The following is a 20,676-nucleotide window of genomic DNA, read 5'->3' on the forward strand; positions in this document are numbered from 1 at the left end:
CAGTCTTTTCCCCAGGGTAGAGGTCAAAATCTAGAGGGCACAGGTTTAATGTCAAAGGGGAAAGATTTAAAATGGGCCTGAGGGAAAACTTTGCTCACACAGTGGCAGGTGGATAGATGGAACAAGCTGCCAGTGCAAGTGTAGGAGGCAGATACAATTAAGACATTTAATAGATGCTTGGGTGGGTAAGCAATAGAAAGGGTTTGGAGGAATATGGGACAGAGGCAGGTAAGTGGGACTAGCTCAGTTAGGTGACTTGGTCAGCATAGGCTAATTAAGCTGAAGGGCCTGTTTCCCAACTGTATAGTTATGATTCTATGTCTCCTGGCATACCATGGCTGCAGTGTGTACCCTTTCCAAAATGCACCACCCTTCATTGCTTAAGCTACTCCAACTGCTTCTCCCAAATTCACAAGAGAAGGACAGTAGGTGCATGGAATTGCCACCACTTGCAGACTGCCAGTCATCATGATTTGGAAATATCATCAATACAGGGTATAATTCCTGGAACCATACCATCTCGAGGGAAGGTAGTGTGGGGCAATCAAACCCCACCCTGCCAGGATCCTGAATAAGAAGAATTATAAAATTGAGATTGTATGGATTTATTTCTCTATGCTATTAATTACTTGTCTTATTTCTAATACTGGGTGCATTCAGATAAAGAAACTTCGGGATCTTTTAATCATATTCCATTAGAGATACAGCACGGGAACAGGCTGACCAGTGATCACTGTGCACTAGCACTATCCTATACACTAAGGATAACTTTACTAAAGCCAATTAACTTACAAACCTGTACGTCTTTGGAGTGTGGGAGGATACCCATGCGGTCACAAATTCTGTAGACAACACCTGCAGTCCGGATCGAACCAGGATCTCTGGAGCTGTAACGTGGCAACTGTGCCTCCCCATTAGTTCCCTGTTGTGCCTCAGTGAATCCCTACAATGATGTTTGTTGGCATTGCCCCTTGCTGACAGACTCTAGTTTGTGAGCTCGGTGATCCATTAAATGCTGACACACTAGGTCAGTCTATTCAGCATTTGGTGAATGTTAACATTTTGCCGGGTTATTCGCACCCCCTGCCTCCGGATTATTCATGATTAAAGGTTCAAAAAAAGCCAAAATCACCTTTTAAAACTCCAGCTTCCAGTGACGTCACAATGCCCCCTCCCCACCCAACGGTACAGTGAAACAATATTCCACCACCTGTCAGTGACGTCAGGGGGAGGGCCTCATTTCAAAAACAGCTCCCCAACGCACACCGCTGGGGCAGCAGACCCAATGGGCATGCACTTAGTCTAGTCTTTCTTAAAAGTCGTATTGTAATCATAATATCAATAACGTAGTCATTATCAGAGGCAATCACTCTTGCCTTTTGCAATTTTGCTCTTGGTTTGTGTTTGGTCCAAGATTGTAATGAACACTGAAGCCGAATGGTCCAACAACTCAGAGGTTGCTGTGGAGATGGTCATTTTCCAAAAGATTCACGCAGTTTGGAAAGTACAAAATGTAACCCCACTATGCAGCCATGGGAGAGGTCTTAAATACTTCCAGTATGTATTTACCATAAAGAAGCTTCAGGATGCTAGGGAATTCAGGGCAATGAACAGTGATGTCTCAAAATATATCAATAATATGAAAAAGGAAGTGTTGGCATCTTGCAGTGCATAAAAATGGATAAATCCCCGGGACCTGACCAAATTATCCCCCAGGGTGATGTGGGAAACATGGGAGGAAATTACTGGGGTCCTGGCAGAGATTTTTGTATTTTCCGTAGCCATTGGTGAGGTACTGGAAGATGTCTTTATTTAAGAAGGACTTCATGGACAAGCCAGGAACTGCAGGCTGGTAACCCTAACATCAGTGACCCTTTGTTACATTTAGTCATCTGATATTGGCTGCCTCTTCAATCTAATGAGAGTGAGATGTTAACATCCGGCAAAGCATCAAAAGGATACAGATTCGAGTTTTGCGGGTGAGCACGTCTTCTGTTTCCAAAACACTTTTGTATGAATCGTAGGCATTGACTGGGGTTGTTAATGTGCACACAAGGCCATTGCAAAAGAGGAAATAGTTACTGCTGTATTTCTGCATGTATTTAGTAGCTGAGATTTGTATTGGTTTCACGTGTAATTTAAGATCAAGGAGTCAGTGTTTGTATTGCATTTGAAGTTTTGTTTATTGGATTTTGGTGACAAATCTGCCACAGAATTGGGTCAGACTTAAACTATATTGTTTGTGTTTTGTAACTGAGTAATGTCTTTAATTTTATATTAAGGATAATAGTGAAATGCGTGTTTCCATGTGCTATACTTTATACACGATCCTATTATATAAATAAGGCCATATTTCTGTGTTTCCATGTTCTATGTACAAGGTTTCTCTGTTTCTCTGGAAAGAAGGGCACTGCTTTTCAACAAATTATGGTAGCGTGTGATTTATTCCTGCCATAAATCAGTGATGTGAAACTGAAAAAGATGCACTCAAGATTATAGCAGACATGGTGGGTGGGCATTTAAAACAATTCCCGATGATGATATGTCAGGAAAATATGTGAAAACCCCCAAAATTGATTTGCAATTATTTAATTTTACTGTTGGGCAACGCCAAAGTGAAACAATTATTTTTGACTGGTTGGCAGATGTCAAACTCTCTTTAACCAATAATAACAGTTTATAACTCGTAGTTAACTTTTACAAAGTTGCCTTCTTTGCTAGAACATTCTTGGGTGATCCTCTAAAGCAATACAACTGCTGTTAATTAAAGAAAAACTTCCTTGAAATACTCTACAGCTCAAATAGTATCAATAGAGAAAAATGGTTTCTAGTGATTTTTTTAAAATTGCTGTGAGGCACAAAATCTCCCTTGGGATGAGTTCTCTCCCAGACTACACAGTATAAACACAACCCATTTCCTATGTTAGCATAACAGAAAAAAAATGTATGCTGTTTCATTTATTTGGCAAAATTCAATTAAGAGATATTGAACAAGGAAAGTATATTGGTCAGAATGGTTACATTTTTAGAGGCTGTCAAAGTGGAAATGAAGAGGTGAAGTTTGAGGCTTCGACTTAAAACTTACATGGAATGCAGAAACGCTGATATAAATGAGAATCCCAAATTTGAAAGCAGTTGACTATTGACTATTCTATGCCTGCAGAGTGTTGTAGAAATGGGGAACAACCAGGCCATCTAGATGTAGGAAGAGGTTTAAATTAGAGGCATTAAGAACTATAAAAGAATATTGATTAGCGATTGTGTGGTTGATATGTACACAAGACCTATTTGGATGCAGAGTTTTTGAGCTGAAGTTAATGCACTGTGGGCAGTGAACAGTGAGCATATACTGTAAGCTTAATCGCAAGGTGTAAGAATACATGAGAGTGCTTCCAAACTAGTGTGTGTTGTTCCAAAAATGAAAATAAATGGTTTTGAAAATGGTGCCGTGACCTAGTTTCAATAAAGTGAGTCGAGAATAGATTCATCAGGTTCACTAGAAGTAATGATAAGTGTATGATTGAGGATGGGGTGAAGAAACAATATTTGAAGTTTTAAAGATGCAGCAAAACAGACCCTTCGTCCTACTGAATTCATGCTGACGTTCACCCATTCACACAAGTTCTGTTATCCCACTTTCGCATCCACTCCCTACACACCATGGGTAATTTACAGAGGCCAATTAACCTACAATCCCGCTCATCTTTGGGATGTGGGATCCACGTTGTTGCAGAGAGATCGTGCAAACTCCACAGAGACATCACCTGAGGTCAGGATCAAATCCAAGACTGGTGCTTTGGGGCAGTAGCTCTATCCGCTGTGCCATTGTGCCACCCCAAATATTGAAAGGGAACTTGTTCCATCCAGTTAATCTTCTATAGGTACCATGTGAGGATATCGAACGGAAAGACTTTGGGGTAAAAATACATGATATTGTCAGTGGTAGCATATTTGAAAGAGGCAATATATGACAGAGAATATAATTTCTATCTTGGGACAATTTCTGTGCTTGTTTGAGGCATTTTGGAGAAGCAAAGTTGAGATGGTTGTAGGGACAATATGCCAAGGTTGGATAATTTTTAGAAGGTAACCATTACAATGCTAGGTAGCAAGAGGTCAGGCGATCAAACACACAAAAGATCAATCTGAATAACAAGGAAATCCATTAAATGGCTGTATCTTGCTGGTGTTGATGGTGGATGCCTTGGGGAGGAATATTTGTCGGTCATTTGATGAAGTTTAAGTTCTTTTTCTGCAATTAAGAAATACTGCTTTAGATAGTAAAGGATAGTTAATGCATCAGATATGCCCAAGCCTTTGCACCTGGGCCAAAATGAAAACTTGCCACATGGAATGGTCAATTCAGGAAATAATAAATCCATTTCTGGGGACAGGTGCCACAACCAGTCATGAAATAGATGGGCAAAGAGCAGAACAACCCTGAAACTTGGCTGAAAATTAAATTAGAAGTTTGATCGTGGTTGCTTAAATTACATGCGTTTATTCCAATGTCATATGAATAAGCAGGGGGCTGATGAAGTAAAATACAGTGGGAAGAGAGGCCATGTTAAAGATTAAGGAGACTGGGAGTAAAGGCAAGGACATGAAGGGAGTGGCCATGAATTAAGAAATCATAACAGGCTCATATCACTATCTTATGTTCCAAGATCGCATTTAAATAATTCAAAGATAAAGAGCATTATTTTCATTTAATTTCCATCTTTTGTTTCTGGATTATTTAGATGTGATGAAAGGACAATGGCATGAAATCCTCCTTTGATGAGTTAAAGTTTGTGATGCAACGTAAATGCAGTTCAGCACTCAGGAAGGGCTGGGTGGAATGCATTGCCATGCCCTGTGGTAAGTGTTTCTCATTTAAAATAACATTGGCAGTTAAATCAACAGTTTCTACTTTTAAATGAAAACAATTATGGTGTTAAATACTATAAACGTTTAATATAGAGTAAATAGTTGTTTATTTATTTAGCATGCTGTCTTCAAATATTCTGTTGGATACTGCAGTACTGAGCATAACTTTCATGTGTCCAATTGTGTAATGTTGGCATACAACAGTAGAATCCATACATCTTGTGACTTCAGTCTGAAGAAGGATCCCAAACCGAAACGTTGTCTATCCATTTCCCTCCCCAGATACTGCCTAACCCGCTGAGTTTCTCCAGCACTTTGTCTTGCTCAAGACCACAACACCTGGAGTTCCTTGGGTCCTCTTGCAATTTCATAGTATTCTCACTTTTATTTTTCTTCAAAACCGAATTTTAAGCTGCTGTATTCTGTGAGGTGTGGAGAAATGGTCATTACAGAAAGCAGAAGGTACACAAAAATGCTGGAGAAACTCAACGGGTGCAGCAGCAACTATGGAGCGAAGGAAATAGGTAACGTTTCGGGCCGAAACCCTTCTTCAGACTGATAGGGGGTGGGGGGGGGGGGGGGGGGGGGGGGGGGAGAGGGAAGGTAAAAGGGAGGAGGAGGAGCCCGAGGGCGGGGGGATGGGAGGAGACAGCTTGAGGGTTAAGGAAGGGGAGGAGACAGCAAGGTCCAGCAAAATTGGGAGAATTCAATGTTCATGCCCACCGAACGCAGGCTACCCAGGCGGAATATGAGGTGCTGTTCCTCCAATTTCCGGTGTTGCTCACTCTGGCAATGGTGGAGACCCAGGACAGAGAGGTCGGATTGGGAATGGGAGGGGGAGTTGAAGTGCTGAGCCACCAGGAGTTCAGGTAGGTTCTTGCGGACTGAGCGGAGGTGTTCGGCGAAACGATCGCCCAACCTCCGCTTAGTCTCACCGATGTAAATCAGCTGACATCTAGAGCAGCGGATGCAGTAGATGAGGTTGGAGGAGATAGAGGTGAACCTTTGTCGCACCTGGAACGACTGCTTGGGTCCTTGAATGGAGTCGAGGGGGGAGGTAAAGGGACAGGTGTTGCATTTCTTGCGGTTGCAATGGAAAGTGCCCGGGGAGGGGGTGGTACGGAAGGGAAGGGAAGAATTGACAAGGGAGTTGCGGAGGGAGTGGTCTTTGCGGAAGGCAGACATGGGGGGAGATGGGAAGATGTGGCAAGTGGTGGGGTCACGTTGGAGGTGGCGAAAATGGCGGAGGATGATTTGTTGTATTTGCCGGCTGGTGGGGTGAAATGTGAGGACTAGGGGGACTCTGCCCTTGTTGCGAGTGCGGGGATGGGGAGAGAGAGCAGTGTTGCGGGGTATGGAAGAGACCCTGGTGCGAGCCTCATCTATGGTGGAGGGGGGGAATCCCCGTTCCCTGAAGAGCGAGGACTTTTCCGATGCTCTGGTGTGGAACGTCTAATCCTGGGAGCAGATGCGGCGTAGGCGGAGGAATTGGGAGTAGGGGATGGAGTCCTCAGGGTGGGAAGACGTGTAGTCCAGATAGCCATGTGAGTCAGTGGGTTTGTAGTGTATGTCGGTCAGAAGTCTATCCCCTGCGATGGAGATGGTGAGGTCAAGGAATGGTAGGGAAGTGTCGGAAATGGTCCAGGTGTATTTGAGTGCCGGATGGAAGTTGGTGGTGAAGTGGATGAAGTCAGTCAGTTGTGTGTGGGTGCAGGAGGTGGCCCCAAAGCAGTCGTCAATGTAACGGAGGTAGAGGTCGGGGATGGGGCCCTGGTACGTATTGAACAAGGATTGTTCGACGTACCCGACAAAGAGGCAGGCGTAGCTGGGGCCCATGCGTGTGCCCATAGCTACGCCTTGTGTTTGGAAACACAACTGTGTTACAAAATTCTTGTGTTACAGAAAGCAGAGTGTGCAACTCATGGCCTGTGTTGTGATCAGTCGGTATAATTTGTGCCAATCCCCAAAAATTCTGTCTTTATCCAAACCATAATGTTCAGCTGTCATGATAGGACCAGTTACCCACAACAGCTTTGGATGTTTATTAAACTGTGAGGAGAAATTGCTTCACGTCAACGAGTAAAAATCTAGTCCTTGTCTCTTGTCCCTTCTGCCACACTGATTGCATCCACTTTTGTGAATTTGTTTTCAAATGTACCATCTAACTTTCAGATTCTTCTGAATGTGTTACCAGCAATTGCTACATTGAAAGAAGCACAGGAAATGGAGCCCTTGTCAATTTGAAGGGAGCCCAGTGCATTTAAAAGGAGCGTGGGAAAGTGCCCCAGCAAGTTGAAAAGCTGTGTGGGAAAGACCCAGTGAATTTCAATAAGCAAGTGGTTTGAAGAAAGAGTGTATTAAAATTTCCATCAGGGTAAGTAAAGCAGTAAGTAATCTAAGAACAATGATAGCATATGATTTTTTTTTCCTGATGTTTAGTCATACAGTGTGGAAACAGGCCTTTTGGCTAAACTTGTCCACACCAACCAACATGCCCCATCTACACTAATCCCACTTGCATTTGTTTGGCCCTGTATTCCTCTAAACCCGTCCTCACCATGTTCCTGCCTAATTACGTCTTAAACATTGCCATAGTCCCTGCCTCAAATACCTCCTCCGGTAGCTCATTTCACACACCCATCGCCCTTTGCATGAAATAATTACCCCTCCGATTCCTATGAAATATTTCCCCCTTCATCATAACCCTATACCCTCTGGTTCTCGATTCCACTACTCTGGACAAGAGACTGTGTGTCCATCCGATATATTCATCTCATGATTTTATAAACCTCTATAAGATCACCCTTCATTCTCCCGAGCACCACAGAATAAAATCCCAGCCTGCTCAATCTCTTCATATATTTCTCCATAAGTCCTGGCAACATCCTTGTAAATCGTCTCTGCACCCTTTCCAACTAACATCTTTCCAGAACTGAACACACCACTCTAAATGTGGCCCAAAGTAGTTATAGTTCTATTAGTTTTTAAATAATTATGGAAAAAGACAGAACTGGTCTACAAGTTAGTTTTAAATTGGAGCAGGGCAAATTTCAATGGTATTAGACAGGAGCTTGCAAAAGTTGATTGGAGTCTGTGTTTGTGGACAAATAGATGTTCTGGGGATAGTCCATATTATGTAGAGGAGGTGCTGGGTGTTTTAAAACATGTATGAAGGTAGATAAATCTCCAGGGCCTGATCAGGTATATACAATTGGTGTGGAAAGTTGGAGAATAAATTGCAGGAGTCCTGGCTGAGATTTATGCATCAATATTAGCCACCAGTGAGATGCCGGATGACTGAAGGATGGCTAATGTGCCTTTATTCAAGAACTACTGCAAAGAAAAACCTGCAAACTAAGTACAGGTACACAACCTTTTATCCGGTGTTCCGGAAACCGAAAAACTCCGAAAACCGGCCATTTTTTCCAGGATGTCGTCTGCACACCAAAGCTCGCGTTTGGCGCCAAACTTGACCCGAAACGACCCACAGTCAAACCCAGGTCTGTACTACTGTAGCGGCTGCCTCCTCCCCGGAGACCGGGGCGACACTTAAACATCTGTAAATCATTGCTTAAATGTTAGTCAGTTAGTTTGGAGGGCTTTTATGTGAGGGGGGGGTTGAAGGGGTAAACTTTAATTCTTAGTCCCCTACCTGGTCGGAGAAACGGGGAGCGGTCAATGCCTTACCGGGTCGCCGTGCAGTAAGCTCCGCAGCGCTGTGGCCGCCAACTCCCAGCTGGGGCTGCGGGCGGCGCCGGTTTTAGCTCCGACCCCGGCAACTCTACCCCTGGCTGCGAGGCGCTCCAAATCCACCGCCGCCCGCGGCGCTGGGATACCAGCGGGGAGCGGGCAATGCCTTACCGGATCGCTGTGCGGTAAGCTCCAGGGCGCTGAGGCCGCCTTCTCCCAACATTCGCGGAGCTGGGACGGCAAGCGTTCGACCGCGGGCGGCGCTGGATTTGGAGCGCCGCGCAGCCAGGGGTAGAGTTGCCAGGGTCGGAGCTACAACCGGCGCCGCCCGCGGCCGGACGGAGCCCCCAGCTCCGCGATGTTGGGAGTCGCCGACCAGGTAGGGGACTAAAAATTAAAGTTTCCCCCTTCAAACACCCACCCCACCACCACCACATAAAATCCCTCCAAACTAACATTTATGCAATGATTTACAATGATTCCACGGTCTCCGGGGAGGAGGCAGCCGCTCCAGACTTTTCAAGCCACCCGCGCTACCTACCCAATCTACGCTAAAAATCTTCCATTCGGAAATCCGAAAATGTCCGAAATCCGACAAGTGTCTGGTCCCAAGGCTTTCGGATAAAAGGTTGTGCACCTGTACATCATTACTACACTAATAAGTCTGTCATCTGTGATAAGCGATTTACTGGAGAAGATTCTGAGGGATAAGATGACACATTACTACACTGTACATGCATTTGGAAAGATTAATTGATTAGGGATAGTCAGCATGGCTTTGTGCATGGGCAATCGTGTCTCATGCATTTGATTGAGTTTTTTGAAGACGTAATGAAGGTCAAGGAGGGATAGGTGGTAGGCATAGCCTATATGGACTTCAGCAAGTTCTTGTAAGGTTCCACATGGTAGGCTATTGGATCCAGAGACTGCTAACTAATTGAGCACATAATTGGCTTGATGATAATTGAAGCGGAGGCATATAACACGTGGTGTGCCTTAGGGTCAGTGCTCGCCCTATTATTGTATGTTAGCGATGAGATGAGAATGTACAAGACATGATTAGTAAGTTTGCAGATGACACTAAAATAGGTTGTATCAAAGATTGTTATCAAAAATTGTGGCAGGATTTTGATCAATAGACAATAGGTGCAGGAGTAGGCCATTCGGCCCTTCGAGCCAGCACCGCCATTCAATGTGATCATGGCTGATCATCCCCAATCAGTACCCTGTTCCTGCCTTCTCCCCATATCCCCTGACTCCGCTATTTTTAAGAGCCCTATCTAGCTCTCTCTTGAAAGCATCCAGAGAACCTGCCTCCACCGCCCTCTGAGGCAGAGAATTCCACAGACTCACCACTGTCTGTGAGAAAAAGTGTTTCCTCGTCTCTGTTCTAAATGGCTTACTCCTTATTCCTAAACTGTGGGCCCTGGCTCTGGAGCCAACTGGTTCAGTTGGCTAACGAACGGAAAATGGGTTTAACTCAGATAAGTGCAAGCTGTTGCACTTTTGGTAGTCAAACTAGGATAGAACGTTCACAGATAATAGTAGGGCCATGGTGAGTGATGTACAAACAGAGGGACATTGGAGTACAAATAGTTTCCTGAAGGTGGTATCACAGGTAAATGGGGTGAAGAGCATTGGGTACAGGAGTTTGGATGGTATGTTGCAGTTTTTGCACTTGGTGTTGTAGGAAAGATACTATTAAGCTGGAACAGTGTGGAAGAGATTTGGAAGGATGTTGCCAGAACTCAAGTAGAGAAAGTTTGGGGAAGCTGTAACTTTATACCTAAGTGCGTAGCATAGACAGGATGAAAGCAAGCCTGTCTCGCAGGGATGGGGAATCAGGGACTAAAGAGCATCAACTTAAGGTGAGAGAACAATTTAATAGGAACCTGAGAGGCAACCTTTATTCACAGAGTGATATGTACTGTGTATAAAACAATCTGCTAGAGAAAGTGGTTGAGGCAGTTACAGTAACATTTAAAAGACATTTGGACAGGTACATGCATAGGAAAGGTTTAGCGGGCCAAATGCTGAAAAATGCATGGCTAATGCATGGATGCTGAAGGGCCTGTTTCTGTGCTGTACGATTCTGATTGTTGGTGATTTCTGACAGAAGAGGCTTCACTAATGCCACATCTGGGACCAGCTGTTATTTTCACGATGGTATGCTCAAGCAAGATCAAACAACTCTCATTGTTTGTGAATAGGAAACGTCTTCTTCTTTAGCCCTTTGCTCCTGTAGGGAGCATAGGGCATTGACAAATGTCCTTCACCTCACTAGGTTATTGGCAGTTCTTTCGAGATCTCCCCAGTTGAGCCCACTCAGACATTTCTGTCTGGACACCTCTTCTCCAGCTGTTCCTGGGGCGACCTATTTTTCTTTTTCCTTGAGGGTTCCATTTTAAGGCTTGCCGGATGATGTTTGTGGCAGGTTTCCCGAGGATGTGTCCAATCCAACTCCATTTCCTCCTTCAAATTTGTAAGTCAATGGGCTCCTGGCTTGTTCTTTTCCACAGATCCACATTGCTAACTTTGTCTCTCCACCAGATGTTAGCCTTTCTAGCGTCCTTTGTCATCATGATTGCCACTCCCTCTGTATGCTTCGCTCCCTCCTCTTCCTGTCCGGAGTAGATAATGGACTGCCCGCTGACCAATTTGATCTCCCCTGACTGTGTCCATCTTGTTTTAGCCAAGCCCAGGACTAAGAGATTGTAGCGCAGCATTTCGTTGACAATTGTGGCAGCCTTGCCAGCCTGGAACATGGTTCGGATGTTCCATGTCCCCACAAGAATGGATTTCTTTGGCGTCAGTAGGTATGTCAGCTTCCCAGCGCCCTTGTGGGTTTGGCTGGGAAACATCATGTTCCCCATCGCTGGGGCACCTTTTTCCAACCAAGTGTGTAATTTGGTTTTCATTCGTCAATGTTTCTGTAACTCGCACCTTTTTCCAGGATGGGGTAGTTAACCCCACGCCCAACCCCCAACCTGGAGGACCAGGGACTGCTTAGTCTGCCCCCTCACCCGAGACCTGTCCAGTTCGGTTAAACCTGCCAGGGATATGAAACCCATCCGACATAGCTCTCAGGATCACTGGAGTACACAAGCCTCTCCTCCACGTCAAGGTTTCAATCCAGGAGAGGGAATAGGAAACTGGGCCAACTTAATCTATTGTGTTTTAATATTGTCAAATACCTACCTTTCAAATCTGAGGCAAAAGTACGCACTTCCTGTCCATTAATGTTTTATAACTCTCCTTGGCTTCTGCATCAAAGTTACTAGGCAGGCGGAATCTTCCACTACTCCCAGTGCACCTCTTTATGGAAATTTAGTGCTAAAATCTGAGTTATGCTATCTAATGTCATCATGGCCATTTATTCCCCCACTTTGGAACCCCAGTCTGTCCAGAGATCATTGCAAAAAGCTCATTAATTTTCCAAATTATTTCCATGAAAGGCTGGCATTAATAAAGCCTATGCTTTTTTGTATTATGGTTAATTATAATTCCCTCTACATATGATACCCATACACATTTTGAATTTAAATTATGCATGATCATATCCTGTTAGATCTTGTTTTGTCTCAACTAAACTCAATCTTATCTATACACTTTTACCAACACACCCTCTCTTAAGTAATATGTCCATCGATGCCCACTAATTTAAATTTACTTTTGCCTGTTTGTGCATTTACACTGTGTGAAATAAAATACAATACACTTATTTCTACATCCCTACCCAAATACACTTATTCTCTCCCCCAGCCTAAAAACATTAATTTTGCATTCTAACTTCATCTTCAATTACACTTATCACACTATCAACCATCTTTTAAACCTACATATAAATTCACTGTATTTTCTTTGGAAATCTCAGACTAAATTGTCTGGTTGTTGCCACCATTTATATTTCGTAGGAAGGGGCTGGATGTATTCTTGTTCCAATTTTCCTGCAAATTTTAATCTTTCCGACCATATTGGGCTAGTTACTTTTCCCAGCTGCCTTCAACCCAAGTTCTCTTTACCTTTCATGCAGGGCTTTTGTCAACGTTGCTACATATTTTTAAAGCACCTACTGCACGCATTCATTAAACTTTTGGGTGTGGTTGTGGGTAAAGTGTGCCTTGGCAAACAGCCTTTGATAGAGTTCCAAGTCAGAAAAAACATGGTTTGAGGTTTTTGCATTCCTTATCCATTACTTGGCAATATAGAGTATGAACCTGGAGAACTGTTAATAAAAACATAGAAAGCAACATGCCTTGCATGCTTAATGCTTTGATATTTGTTTTGTTCTTTCTGGAATACAACACAGCCTCTAAACATTACATACCTCAATAGCTCTCGCTGGTGAATGAATGTATTACTTTTTTTTCAAATCAAACGTGTCTGTTTAAAAATTCAAAACTATCTTAACTGGAAGTCCAGAGGTGGCACGCACACCCCCATTTTTTTCTAGCTTCAGGTTCCTGGGAGTCAACATCTCCGATGACCTCTCTTGGACCCACAATACCTCTACTCTGATCAAGAAGGCTCATCAGCGTCTCTTCTTCCTGAGGAGACTGAAGAAGGTCCATCTGTCTCCTCAGATTAAAAGAGCATCCTTACCAACTGCATCACAGTATATGGCAACTGCTCTGTCTCTGACCGGAAGGCACTGCAGAGGGTGTGAAAATTGCCCAACGCATCACCGGTTCCACGCTCCCCTCCATTGAATCTGTCCAAAGCAAGCGCTGTCTGCGGAGGGCGCTCAGCATCGCCAAGGACTGCCCTCCCCCCAACCATGGACTGTTTACCCTCCTACCATCCGGGAGGCGCCAAAGGTCTCTCCGTTGCCGAAACCAGCAATCGAAACAGCTTCTTTCCGTGGCTGTCACTCTACTAAACAACGTACAAACCTTACTGCCAACCCCCCCCCCCCCCCCCCCCCCCCCGGACACTTATTATTTATTTTTTATTCAAATCGTTTGCTATGTCGCTCTTCAAGGGAGATGCTAAATGCATTTCGTTGTCTCTGTACTGTACACTGACAATGACAATTAAAATTGAATCTGAATCTGAACTGGAGCTATGTATGTAGAGTGATTTCCAATAAACTTTCTTGAATTGCTTCCCAGTGATTCTTATTTTAAGGTCAATAGCACTAAGTAAGCAATTTGAGGAGGAGAAAAATAAATTATACCAATTAATCTGGTGAAATAAATCTTTTCTTTTTTTTTTTTTTTTTTAAACTGGATTTACAGCAGCCTCAGTTCACTCCAATCATGCTTCTTCCTTTATTGACAAGCCTATTGATTATAATCATTAATTTCAAAATGGGTTGGGTGTAGAATAGGGAAACGTGCATGTTATGTGATTGTAGCTAACTAATATGACTTACCATATCTCCCTGTTGCTCCTGAACGGTTTAGGGTTATAAAATCTGAAGAAGGTTCTCCACCCGAAATGTCACCCATTCCTTCTCTCCAGAGATGCTGCCTGACCCGCTGAGTTATTCCAGCATTTTGTGTCTACCTAGAGTTATAATGATCTGCCCTTTGCTTTCAAGAAATGTGGACACTTTTGCACTCAACTAATGACAACCGATGAACCAAAATGTTATTGTTAAATATTAGAAATTATATTTTACATAAAATTTACAAAATAACTGAAATTTGCTTTTACATGGTGGGATAGAACAACTTTTGTTTATCACATTCCTTAAATCAGCATTTTCAGTAGTATTCGCAACAGTTTAGGCACATACTGGTAAGTGTACAGTTTAACTAGGAGGAAAACTAAGGCACATGGAAATGTGTGATGTAAGGTATGTTCACATTTCTTCAAGTACTGCAGTAAATACTAATGCATACTTGTTTTAAAAAAAATAAACAAACTCAAGAACCATCAATAGCTTTTTATAAAAGGCTATTCTATCATGCCATCATGAGCTCTACAGCACTTGTTTAAAAATAATTAAATCGGAGTACAAACAGCTCTTAAATGGATTAGCTCTTAAGTGGTTCCTAAATACTTGCTGCATCAAAAGATCACTACTAAATTCACATTAAAAAAAGTTCAAGCATTTTTCAATGTATTTACATACTTGTCAGACGAGAAATGTTGCCAAAGGCAGTAGTTGCCATTTATATAGTTACTTCAAAATGAGTTTAAAACACAGTTCTAATGATACACCATACAGATTCATAAATAGCAAACTTAAAGCTACTGACAGTGGTACACCAGAAAACAAATGTCATGGTAATGAAGTGATGTCGTGAAATTGTCCCTGGCATATTGGCCTTGGCCATGTCTAGTCCATCCCAGCAGAGGCCCATCAGATCCTCATCCTGGAATAGCATGTGTCAAGAGCAAAGTAAAATAAACCCAATTAATTCTGCTCTGCAACAAATCAAGAAAAAGTGTAGCAGGCAGATATTGGGGGAAAAACGTATCAACTTGTTCATAAATATTAAAAAGTTGGATCATTACCACTCTTCCACATTGTGGAAAATTTGTAGCTAGATTCTCACATGCAAATAGGCACTACAACAGCTATTTAACAAATGCTGACTGCCATCTACAAAAAGACAACTTTAAAAACAATACAGTAATTACAGTATGTAAAACTTTCAATATCCGTATATTTCAGTTTATAACAGATGCAAAAGAACATTTCCTGACACAGATGGACAAACTTTGGTTAAAAAAAAATACTTCCAAGTGTCCTGGATGAGATGTCCGTGAAAAGGTTTGCTCACAAAATCTGTCCATCCTAATTATTCCAGGTGCAGAACAAAACTGGGCTGCAGCCATTCACTGGAGCTGGACTCTGTATGCACAAATAAGTAGCTTTACCTGAAACAAAAGCAAAGCTTTATTAGTAAGTGATGTTCAATGGTTCTTTATTATCATATGTACTGAGGTACAATGACAATCTTTTTGCATACAGTTCAGTAAATTATTACTATACATAAGAACAATCCCAGATTAAGTACAAAGAGTATAGAAATAGCCACATATTCAAAGTTGCCAGGTTTTAGTGGCATTTTCAAAATCCAAGCTGCAGCTCACCATAACATAGAAAATAGGTGTAGGTGTACACCATTCGGTCCTTCGAGCCAGCACCGCCATATGATATGATCATCCAAAATCAGTACCCCATTCCTGCTTTTTCCCCATATCCATCTGAATTACAGTCAATATAAGTCCAGTCGGTCCATTTTTTCATCATATGTCAGTCCCGCCATCTCGGGAATTAACCTGGTGAACCTACACTGCACTCCCTCAATAGCCAGAATGTCCTTCCTCAAATTAGGAGACCAAAACGGCATACAATACTCCAGGTGTGTTTTCACCAGGGCCCTGTATAACTGCAGTAAGACCTCCTTGCTCCTATACTCAAATCCTCTCGCTATGAAGCCCAACATTTGCTTTCTTCACTAACAGCTGTACCTACAAGTGACTAGGTAGACTACAAAGACACCCAGGTTTCACTTCAGGTGTGTTTGCATCTCAATACGCCTCAGACAACAAAAGCAGGGCATCCTCTATGCAGTAAGACCTATACTCAAATCCTCTCGCTATGAAGCCCAACATTTGCTTTCTTCACTAACAGCTGTACCTACATGCTTACTTTCAGTGACTGATGTACAAAGACACCCAGGTCTCTCTGCATCTCCACTTTTCCTAATATGACACAGTTCAGATAGTAATCTGCCTTGTTCTTGCCACCAAAGTGGATAACCTCATATTTATCCACATTATACTGCATCTGCCATGCATCTGCCCACTCACCCAACCTATCTAAGTCACCCTGCAGCCTCATAGCATCCTCCTCGCAGCTTACACTGCCACCCAGCTTTATCATCCGCAAACTTGGGAGATGTTTGTAAAGGCCCGTTGTCTTAGTGGCATTGCACTATCACATTTAAAACATGAACATATATTAATATAATATGAAAAATTGGACATTAGTTTAGCTACCAAAGGCCCTGAGGCATTGCTGTCATGGTACTGCACTTGTCCTACAAGTTGAATGGAATGGGAATAGAGAGCACAGTCGGCACTCCTGAGCCTAATGTGTTTCAGTCAGATAGAAATGGACATATTCAATTATTCGTTCTCTCACTTTAAGCAGAACCCTGCTGACACTTGGCAGATGTATATGACATGAGGGAGAACAAATATTTTGCTGAACAATTTGGCGCAAGAAACTAGCCAAGTAAAAAAAATAATGACTTCAATGCATAGGGGTTCAGCAAATGATTATCTGTCTCTAACATGGAGCAATGACTAAAGTTGCGTGAAAATAAAACATCTAAAATGAAAGGCAGTAAACAATCAAACTTCATTTAATGGTAAACACAGAGAAATGGAAGGAAAATTACATTAATGTTAATATATTGTAGTGAATATTTAAAATCTGATCCAGAGTAAATGATATTTCTTATTTGGGTCACTTCAGTTATTAGCACCCAGACACTTGATGTATTCACCAATGTGAAGAAAATCAATTTGGCAGAGATCATCAGAGCTAATGGAATTGGGGTTCAACACCCCCCTGTGTGCCTGGGTCCTGGACTTTCTCACCGCCAGGCCCCAGGTAGTCAAGATGGGAGGGAATACATCGGAGTCCCTCACCCTGAGCACAGGATCGCCCCAGGGTTGCGTCCTCAGCCCCCTATTGTACTCCCTGTACACACATGACTGTGTGGCTAGGTTCAGCTCCAATTCAATAATTAAGTTTGCTGACGACACTGTGGTGGTGGGCCTGATCTCATACAACGATGAGAAGGCCTACCGGGAGGAGGTGGCTGATCTAGCACTCTGGTGCCAGGATAACAGCCTCCTCTTGAACATCAAAAAAACGAAGGAGCTGATCATGGACTTTAGGAGGGCACATCATCCGAGGGCGTACACCCCATTGAGGATAAATGGGGATCCTGTGGATAGGGTGAACTGTTTTAAATATCTGGGAGTCCACATCTCCGAGGATATGACAATGGCATCACACGACTCAGCACTCGTGAGTAAGGCAAGGCAGCGCCTTTACCACCTCAGGCAATTGAGGAAATTCAGAGTGTCTCCGAGGGTCCTCCATTGCTTCTACGCAGCGGCGGTGGAAAGCATCTTGTCCGGGAACATTACCATCTGGTTTGGGAATTGCTCTGCCAAGGACAAGAAGGCTCTGCAGAGAGTAGTGCGTTCAGCCGAACGCACTATGGGAACTTCACTCGCCCCCCTGCAGGAACTATACAACAGGAGGTGCAACTCCAGAGCAAATAAAATCATGGGAGACCCCTTCCGCCCCTGCAACGGACTGTTCCAGCTGCTACGGTCAGGCAAACGCCTCCGTTGCCATGCGGTGAGAACGGAGAGGTTGAGAAGGAGTTTCTTCCCAGAGGCAATTCGGACTGTAAACGCCTATCTCACCAGGGACTAACTCTACTGAATGTTTTTCCTTCCATTATTTATTATGTAAAAGAATATGTGTGTTATGATTGTGTTTATAATTTGTTTGGTTGTTTTGTTGTTTGTCTTTGCACAAAAGTCCGCAAGCATTGCCACTTTCATTTCACTGCACATCTCGTATGTGTATGTGACAAATAAACTTGACTTGACTTGAGATACATGATTCTTTTCTCATCACCTTTGTGCAGGAAAATAAAGAAAATAGACCATTCACTTAACTGTAATATTACAATGGAGCAAGTTCAGCTGTTTTTTTATGAAGTAAAAGTAGACTTTGTGCTAGGAGTTAACTCTTTCATTGATTTGGTTCTGAACCAGATACCGACTACACAGCTGGACTGTAATTGTGACAGATCATTTTTTAAATATTATAAATCTTTTAACCATTTGACAGCATTCCCAAGTGTACCCACCTTGGCAGTAGGTGCTTCAGCAAGTCTAATAAATAATTTATTAGTGCCAGGCACAGGGCTGAAGGAATAAATAAAATGACTATCCTGGAAAAACAAAAATAAAATTAATTACAAACTAGATCAAAGTTCAGTATTTTAAAATCAACGACAAATTGTAAGAATGGACTTTCACAGTAATTAAGTACCATGTCATTCATTTTTTTTAAAAAGCTGCAAGGAGAATAAAAATCCATCGACATGTATAATAGCAAGATGCTACCTTTATACCACACAAAGATCCAGAAAGGCAAGTGCGTGAAATGAAACAACAGCGACATGTTAATTATTTTTTATTCTGGTTATATGGTTGCTGATGCTCTACACCTTCTGTCCTGCCATGACAGCCTCCTACATCATTGAAACAGGATAAGTAGTTGTTCTCTTCCCTCGCCCCCCCACTCCATTTATTGCCCTCTTCCATCTGACATTTGTTTTTACACCAAATATCTTATTTGGAGGTCATGGGAGGAATCAAAGATAATGCTTTGCTATTGGACTCTCTGGGTCCAGCTTGGTCTGTCTATCTGTGAAATATTCATTGTTCTAGTACCATATGGATCCTCTCCCTCCTGTATTTACAGTACATGGCTGATTGCATCAGTGCCACTTCCTAATATTGTTCCAGACTGAAAAATATCACAAGGTTTGCCATGTTCTTTTCCATTTCCAGACTGCCAACCAAAATCTATAATCTAGGTACTAATTCTTAAAGCACACCGATTACACATCTTCCCCATCTACAAGAACATAAAGTAAGAAAATAGGAGCGGGAGTAGGCCACAACGCCGCTCCTGCCTGCCATATCAGGGGAGCATGTTTTCCAACTGTTTCTAATGCAGTTGTTGCACTCCACAAGGGAGGGTTCTAAGATGTAACCTACAAATATCCACTGAAACAAACATTTTGATTTTTTCGCCTTACATCAGTCACAACATGGTAACGGGCCCAACTGGCCATGTCGACCAAGATGCCCCATCTACATTAGTCCCACCTGCCTGTGTTTGACCTTTATCTCTCTAAACCTCCTATTTTAAATCTATGCCCTCTGGTTCTTGATTCTCCTAGGTAGACACAAAATGCTGGACTAACTGAGCGGCACAGGCAGCATCTCTGGAGAGAAGGAATGGGTGACGTTTCGGGTCGAGACCCATCTTCAGACCGCCCCGACCTCTTGATTCGCCTACTCTGGGTAAAATAAACTGCATCTACGCCCCTCATGATCTTGTCTATTATACACCTATAAGATCACCAATCATCCTCTGCATTCCAAGGAATGGTCCTAGCCTGCCTAACCTGTCTCTATTGCTCAGGACCGCAAGTCCTGGCAACATCCTCAAATCCTCTCTGCACTCTTGCCAGCTTAAAATCACTGTCAATATCACTCATCTTTTGTTACATGTTAACTTCAACAAACTTTAAGCAGCAAATGCAGCGATTTGGCGTTTAAACTCCACCCACATTCAACATTAAGAGATAGACATAAATTTCTTCCTGAACGTTAAATTATCTTTGATTCAGCCTCAATTTACCACCAGGGGGCGCTGCACGATGGCTGCATTGCCAATGGTCTGTCCTCATCTTTTTCATTCTTTGGGTTTTTAGTTTGTTGTAAAATGTATGTTTTAATTTATCTTTACTTTTGTATTTGTGGAGGGTGGTGGGAGAAACTTTTCTTATCTCTTTCCTCGACAGAGATGCAAATTTTCCGTGTTGTATCTCCGTCTGCACTGCGCCCTAACATCGTGGAGTTGGCGGCCTCTTGTTTGGGACTTCTGGAGCTCCAAAACCCCGGAGTCTGCAGATTTTAAATCTTGGAGCGGGCAATCCCTTTGCCAAGGGTCGGCCTTTGGTGCTCCAACCTGCAGGAGCTGTGGACTTTAACATCGTCAAGCTCGTGGTTCCTGGTTAGGGACCGACTTCGGGGACTCCAAGCTGCAGGAGTTTCAACTTCCCCGACGTGGGAGTTCGATCGCCGGCTGCGGATGGTTTGACTCCCCCGACCGCAGGAGGAAAGAAGATAAGACTTTATTGCCTTCCATCACAGTGGGGAATGTGGGGGAGCCGCTGTGGTGGATGCTTATGTCGAATTTTTATGTAGTTGTGTCTTGTTGCTTTTTTGGTATGACTGTATGGCAAACCAAATTCCTCGTATGTTGCAAAACATACTTGATTAATAAATTACGATTATGATTTATGCCATTTTTAAATCGATTTTTGT

General features: G+C 42.9%; 1 protein-coding gene and 2 long non-coding RNA genes across 3 annotated transcripts in view; 2 read left to right on the forward strand and 1 right to left on the reverse strand.

Annotated features, from left to right (window-relative positions):
- Window positions 1–1,881: 1,881 nt before the first annotated feature.
- LOC129698114 (uncharacterized) lies at window positions 1,882–20,650 on the forward strand. Its single transcript, XR_008723619.1, has 3 exons — window positions 1,882–4,860; window positions 7,042–7,243; window positions 20,151–20,650. It is a non-coding gene; the product is annotated as an uncharacterized LOC129698114 (long non-coding RNA).
- Window positions 9,295–14,968, forward strand: LOC129698115 (uncharacterized). Its single transcript, XR_008723620.1, has 2 exons — window positions 9,295–12,975; window positions 13,622–14,968. It is a non-coding gene; the product is annotated as an uncharacterized LOC129698115 (long non-coding RNA).
- The window catches only part of mphosph8 (M-phase phosphoprotein 8), a 38,836-nt gene continuing 32,594 nt past the window's right edge, over window positions 14,435–20,676 (reverse strand). The window contains exons 13-14 of the mRNA XM_055636999.1: window positions 18,420–18,503; window positions 14,435–15,390 (exon numbers count right to left, since the gene is read on the reverse strand). Of these exons, the coding sequence (XP_055492974.1) occupies window positions 15,349–15,390; window positions 18,420–18,503 (126 nt within the window). The 3' untranslated portion in view covers window positions 14,435–15,348. The remainder of the gene's footprint in view (window positions 15,391–18,419; window positions 18,504–20,676) is intronic.

Source organism: Leucoraja erinacea, chromosome 6, assembly GCF_028641065.1.
Source record: "Leucoraja erinacea ecotype New England chromosome 6, Leri_hhj_1, whole genome shotgun sequence".
NCBI lineage: Eukaryota > Metazoa > Chordata > Chondrichthyes > Rajiformes > Rajidae > Leucoraja > Leucoraja erinaceus.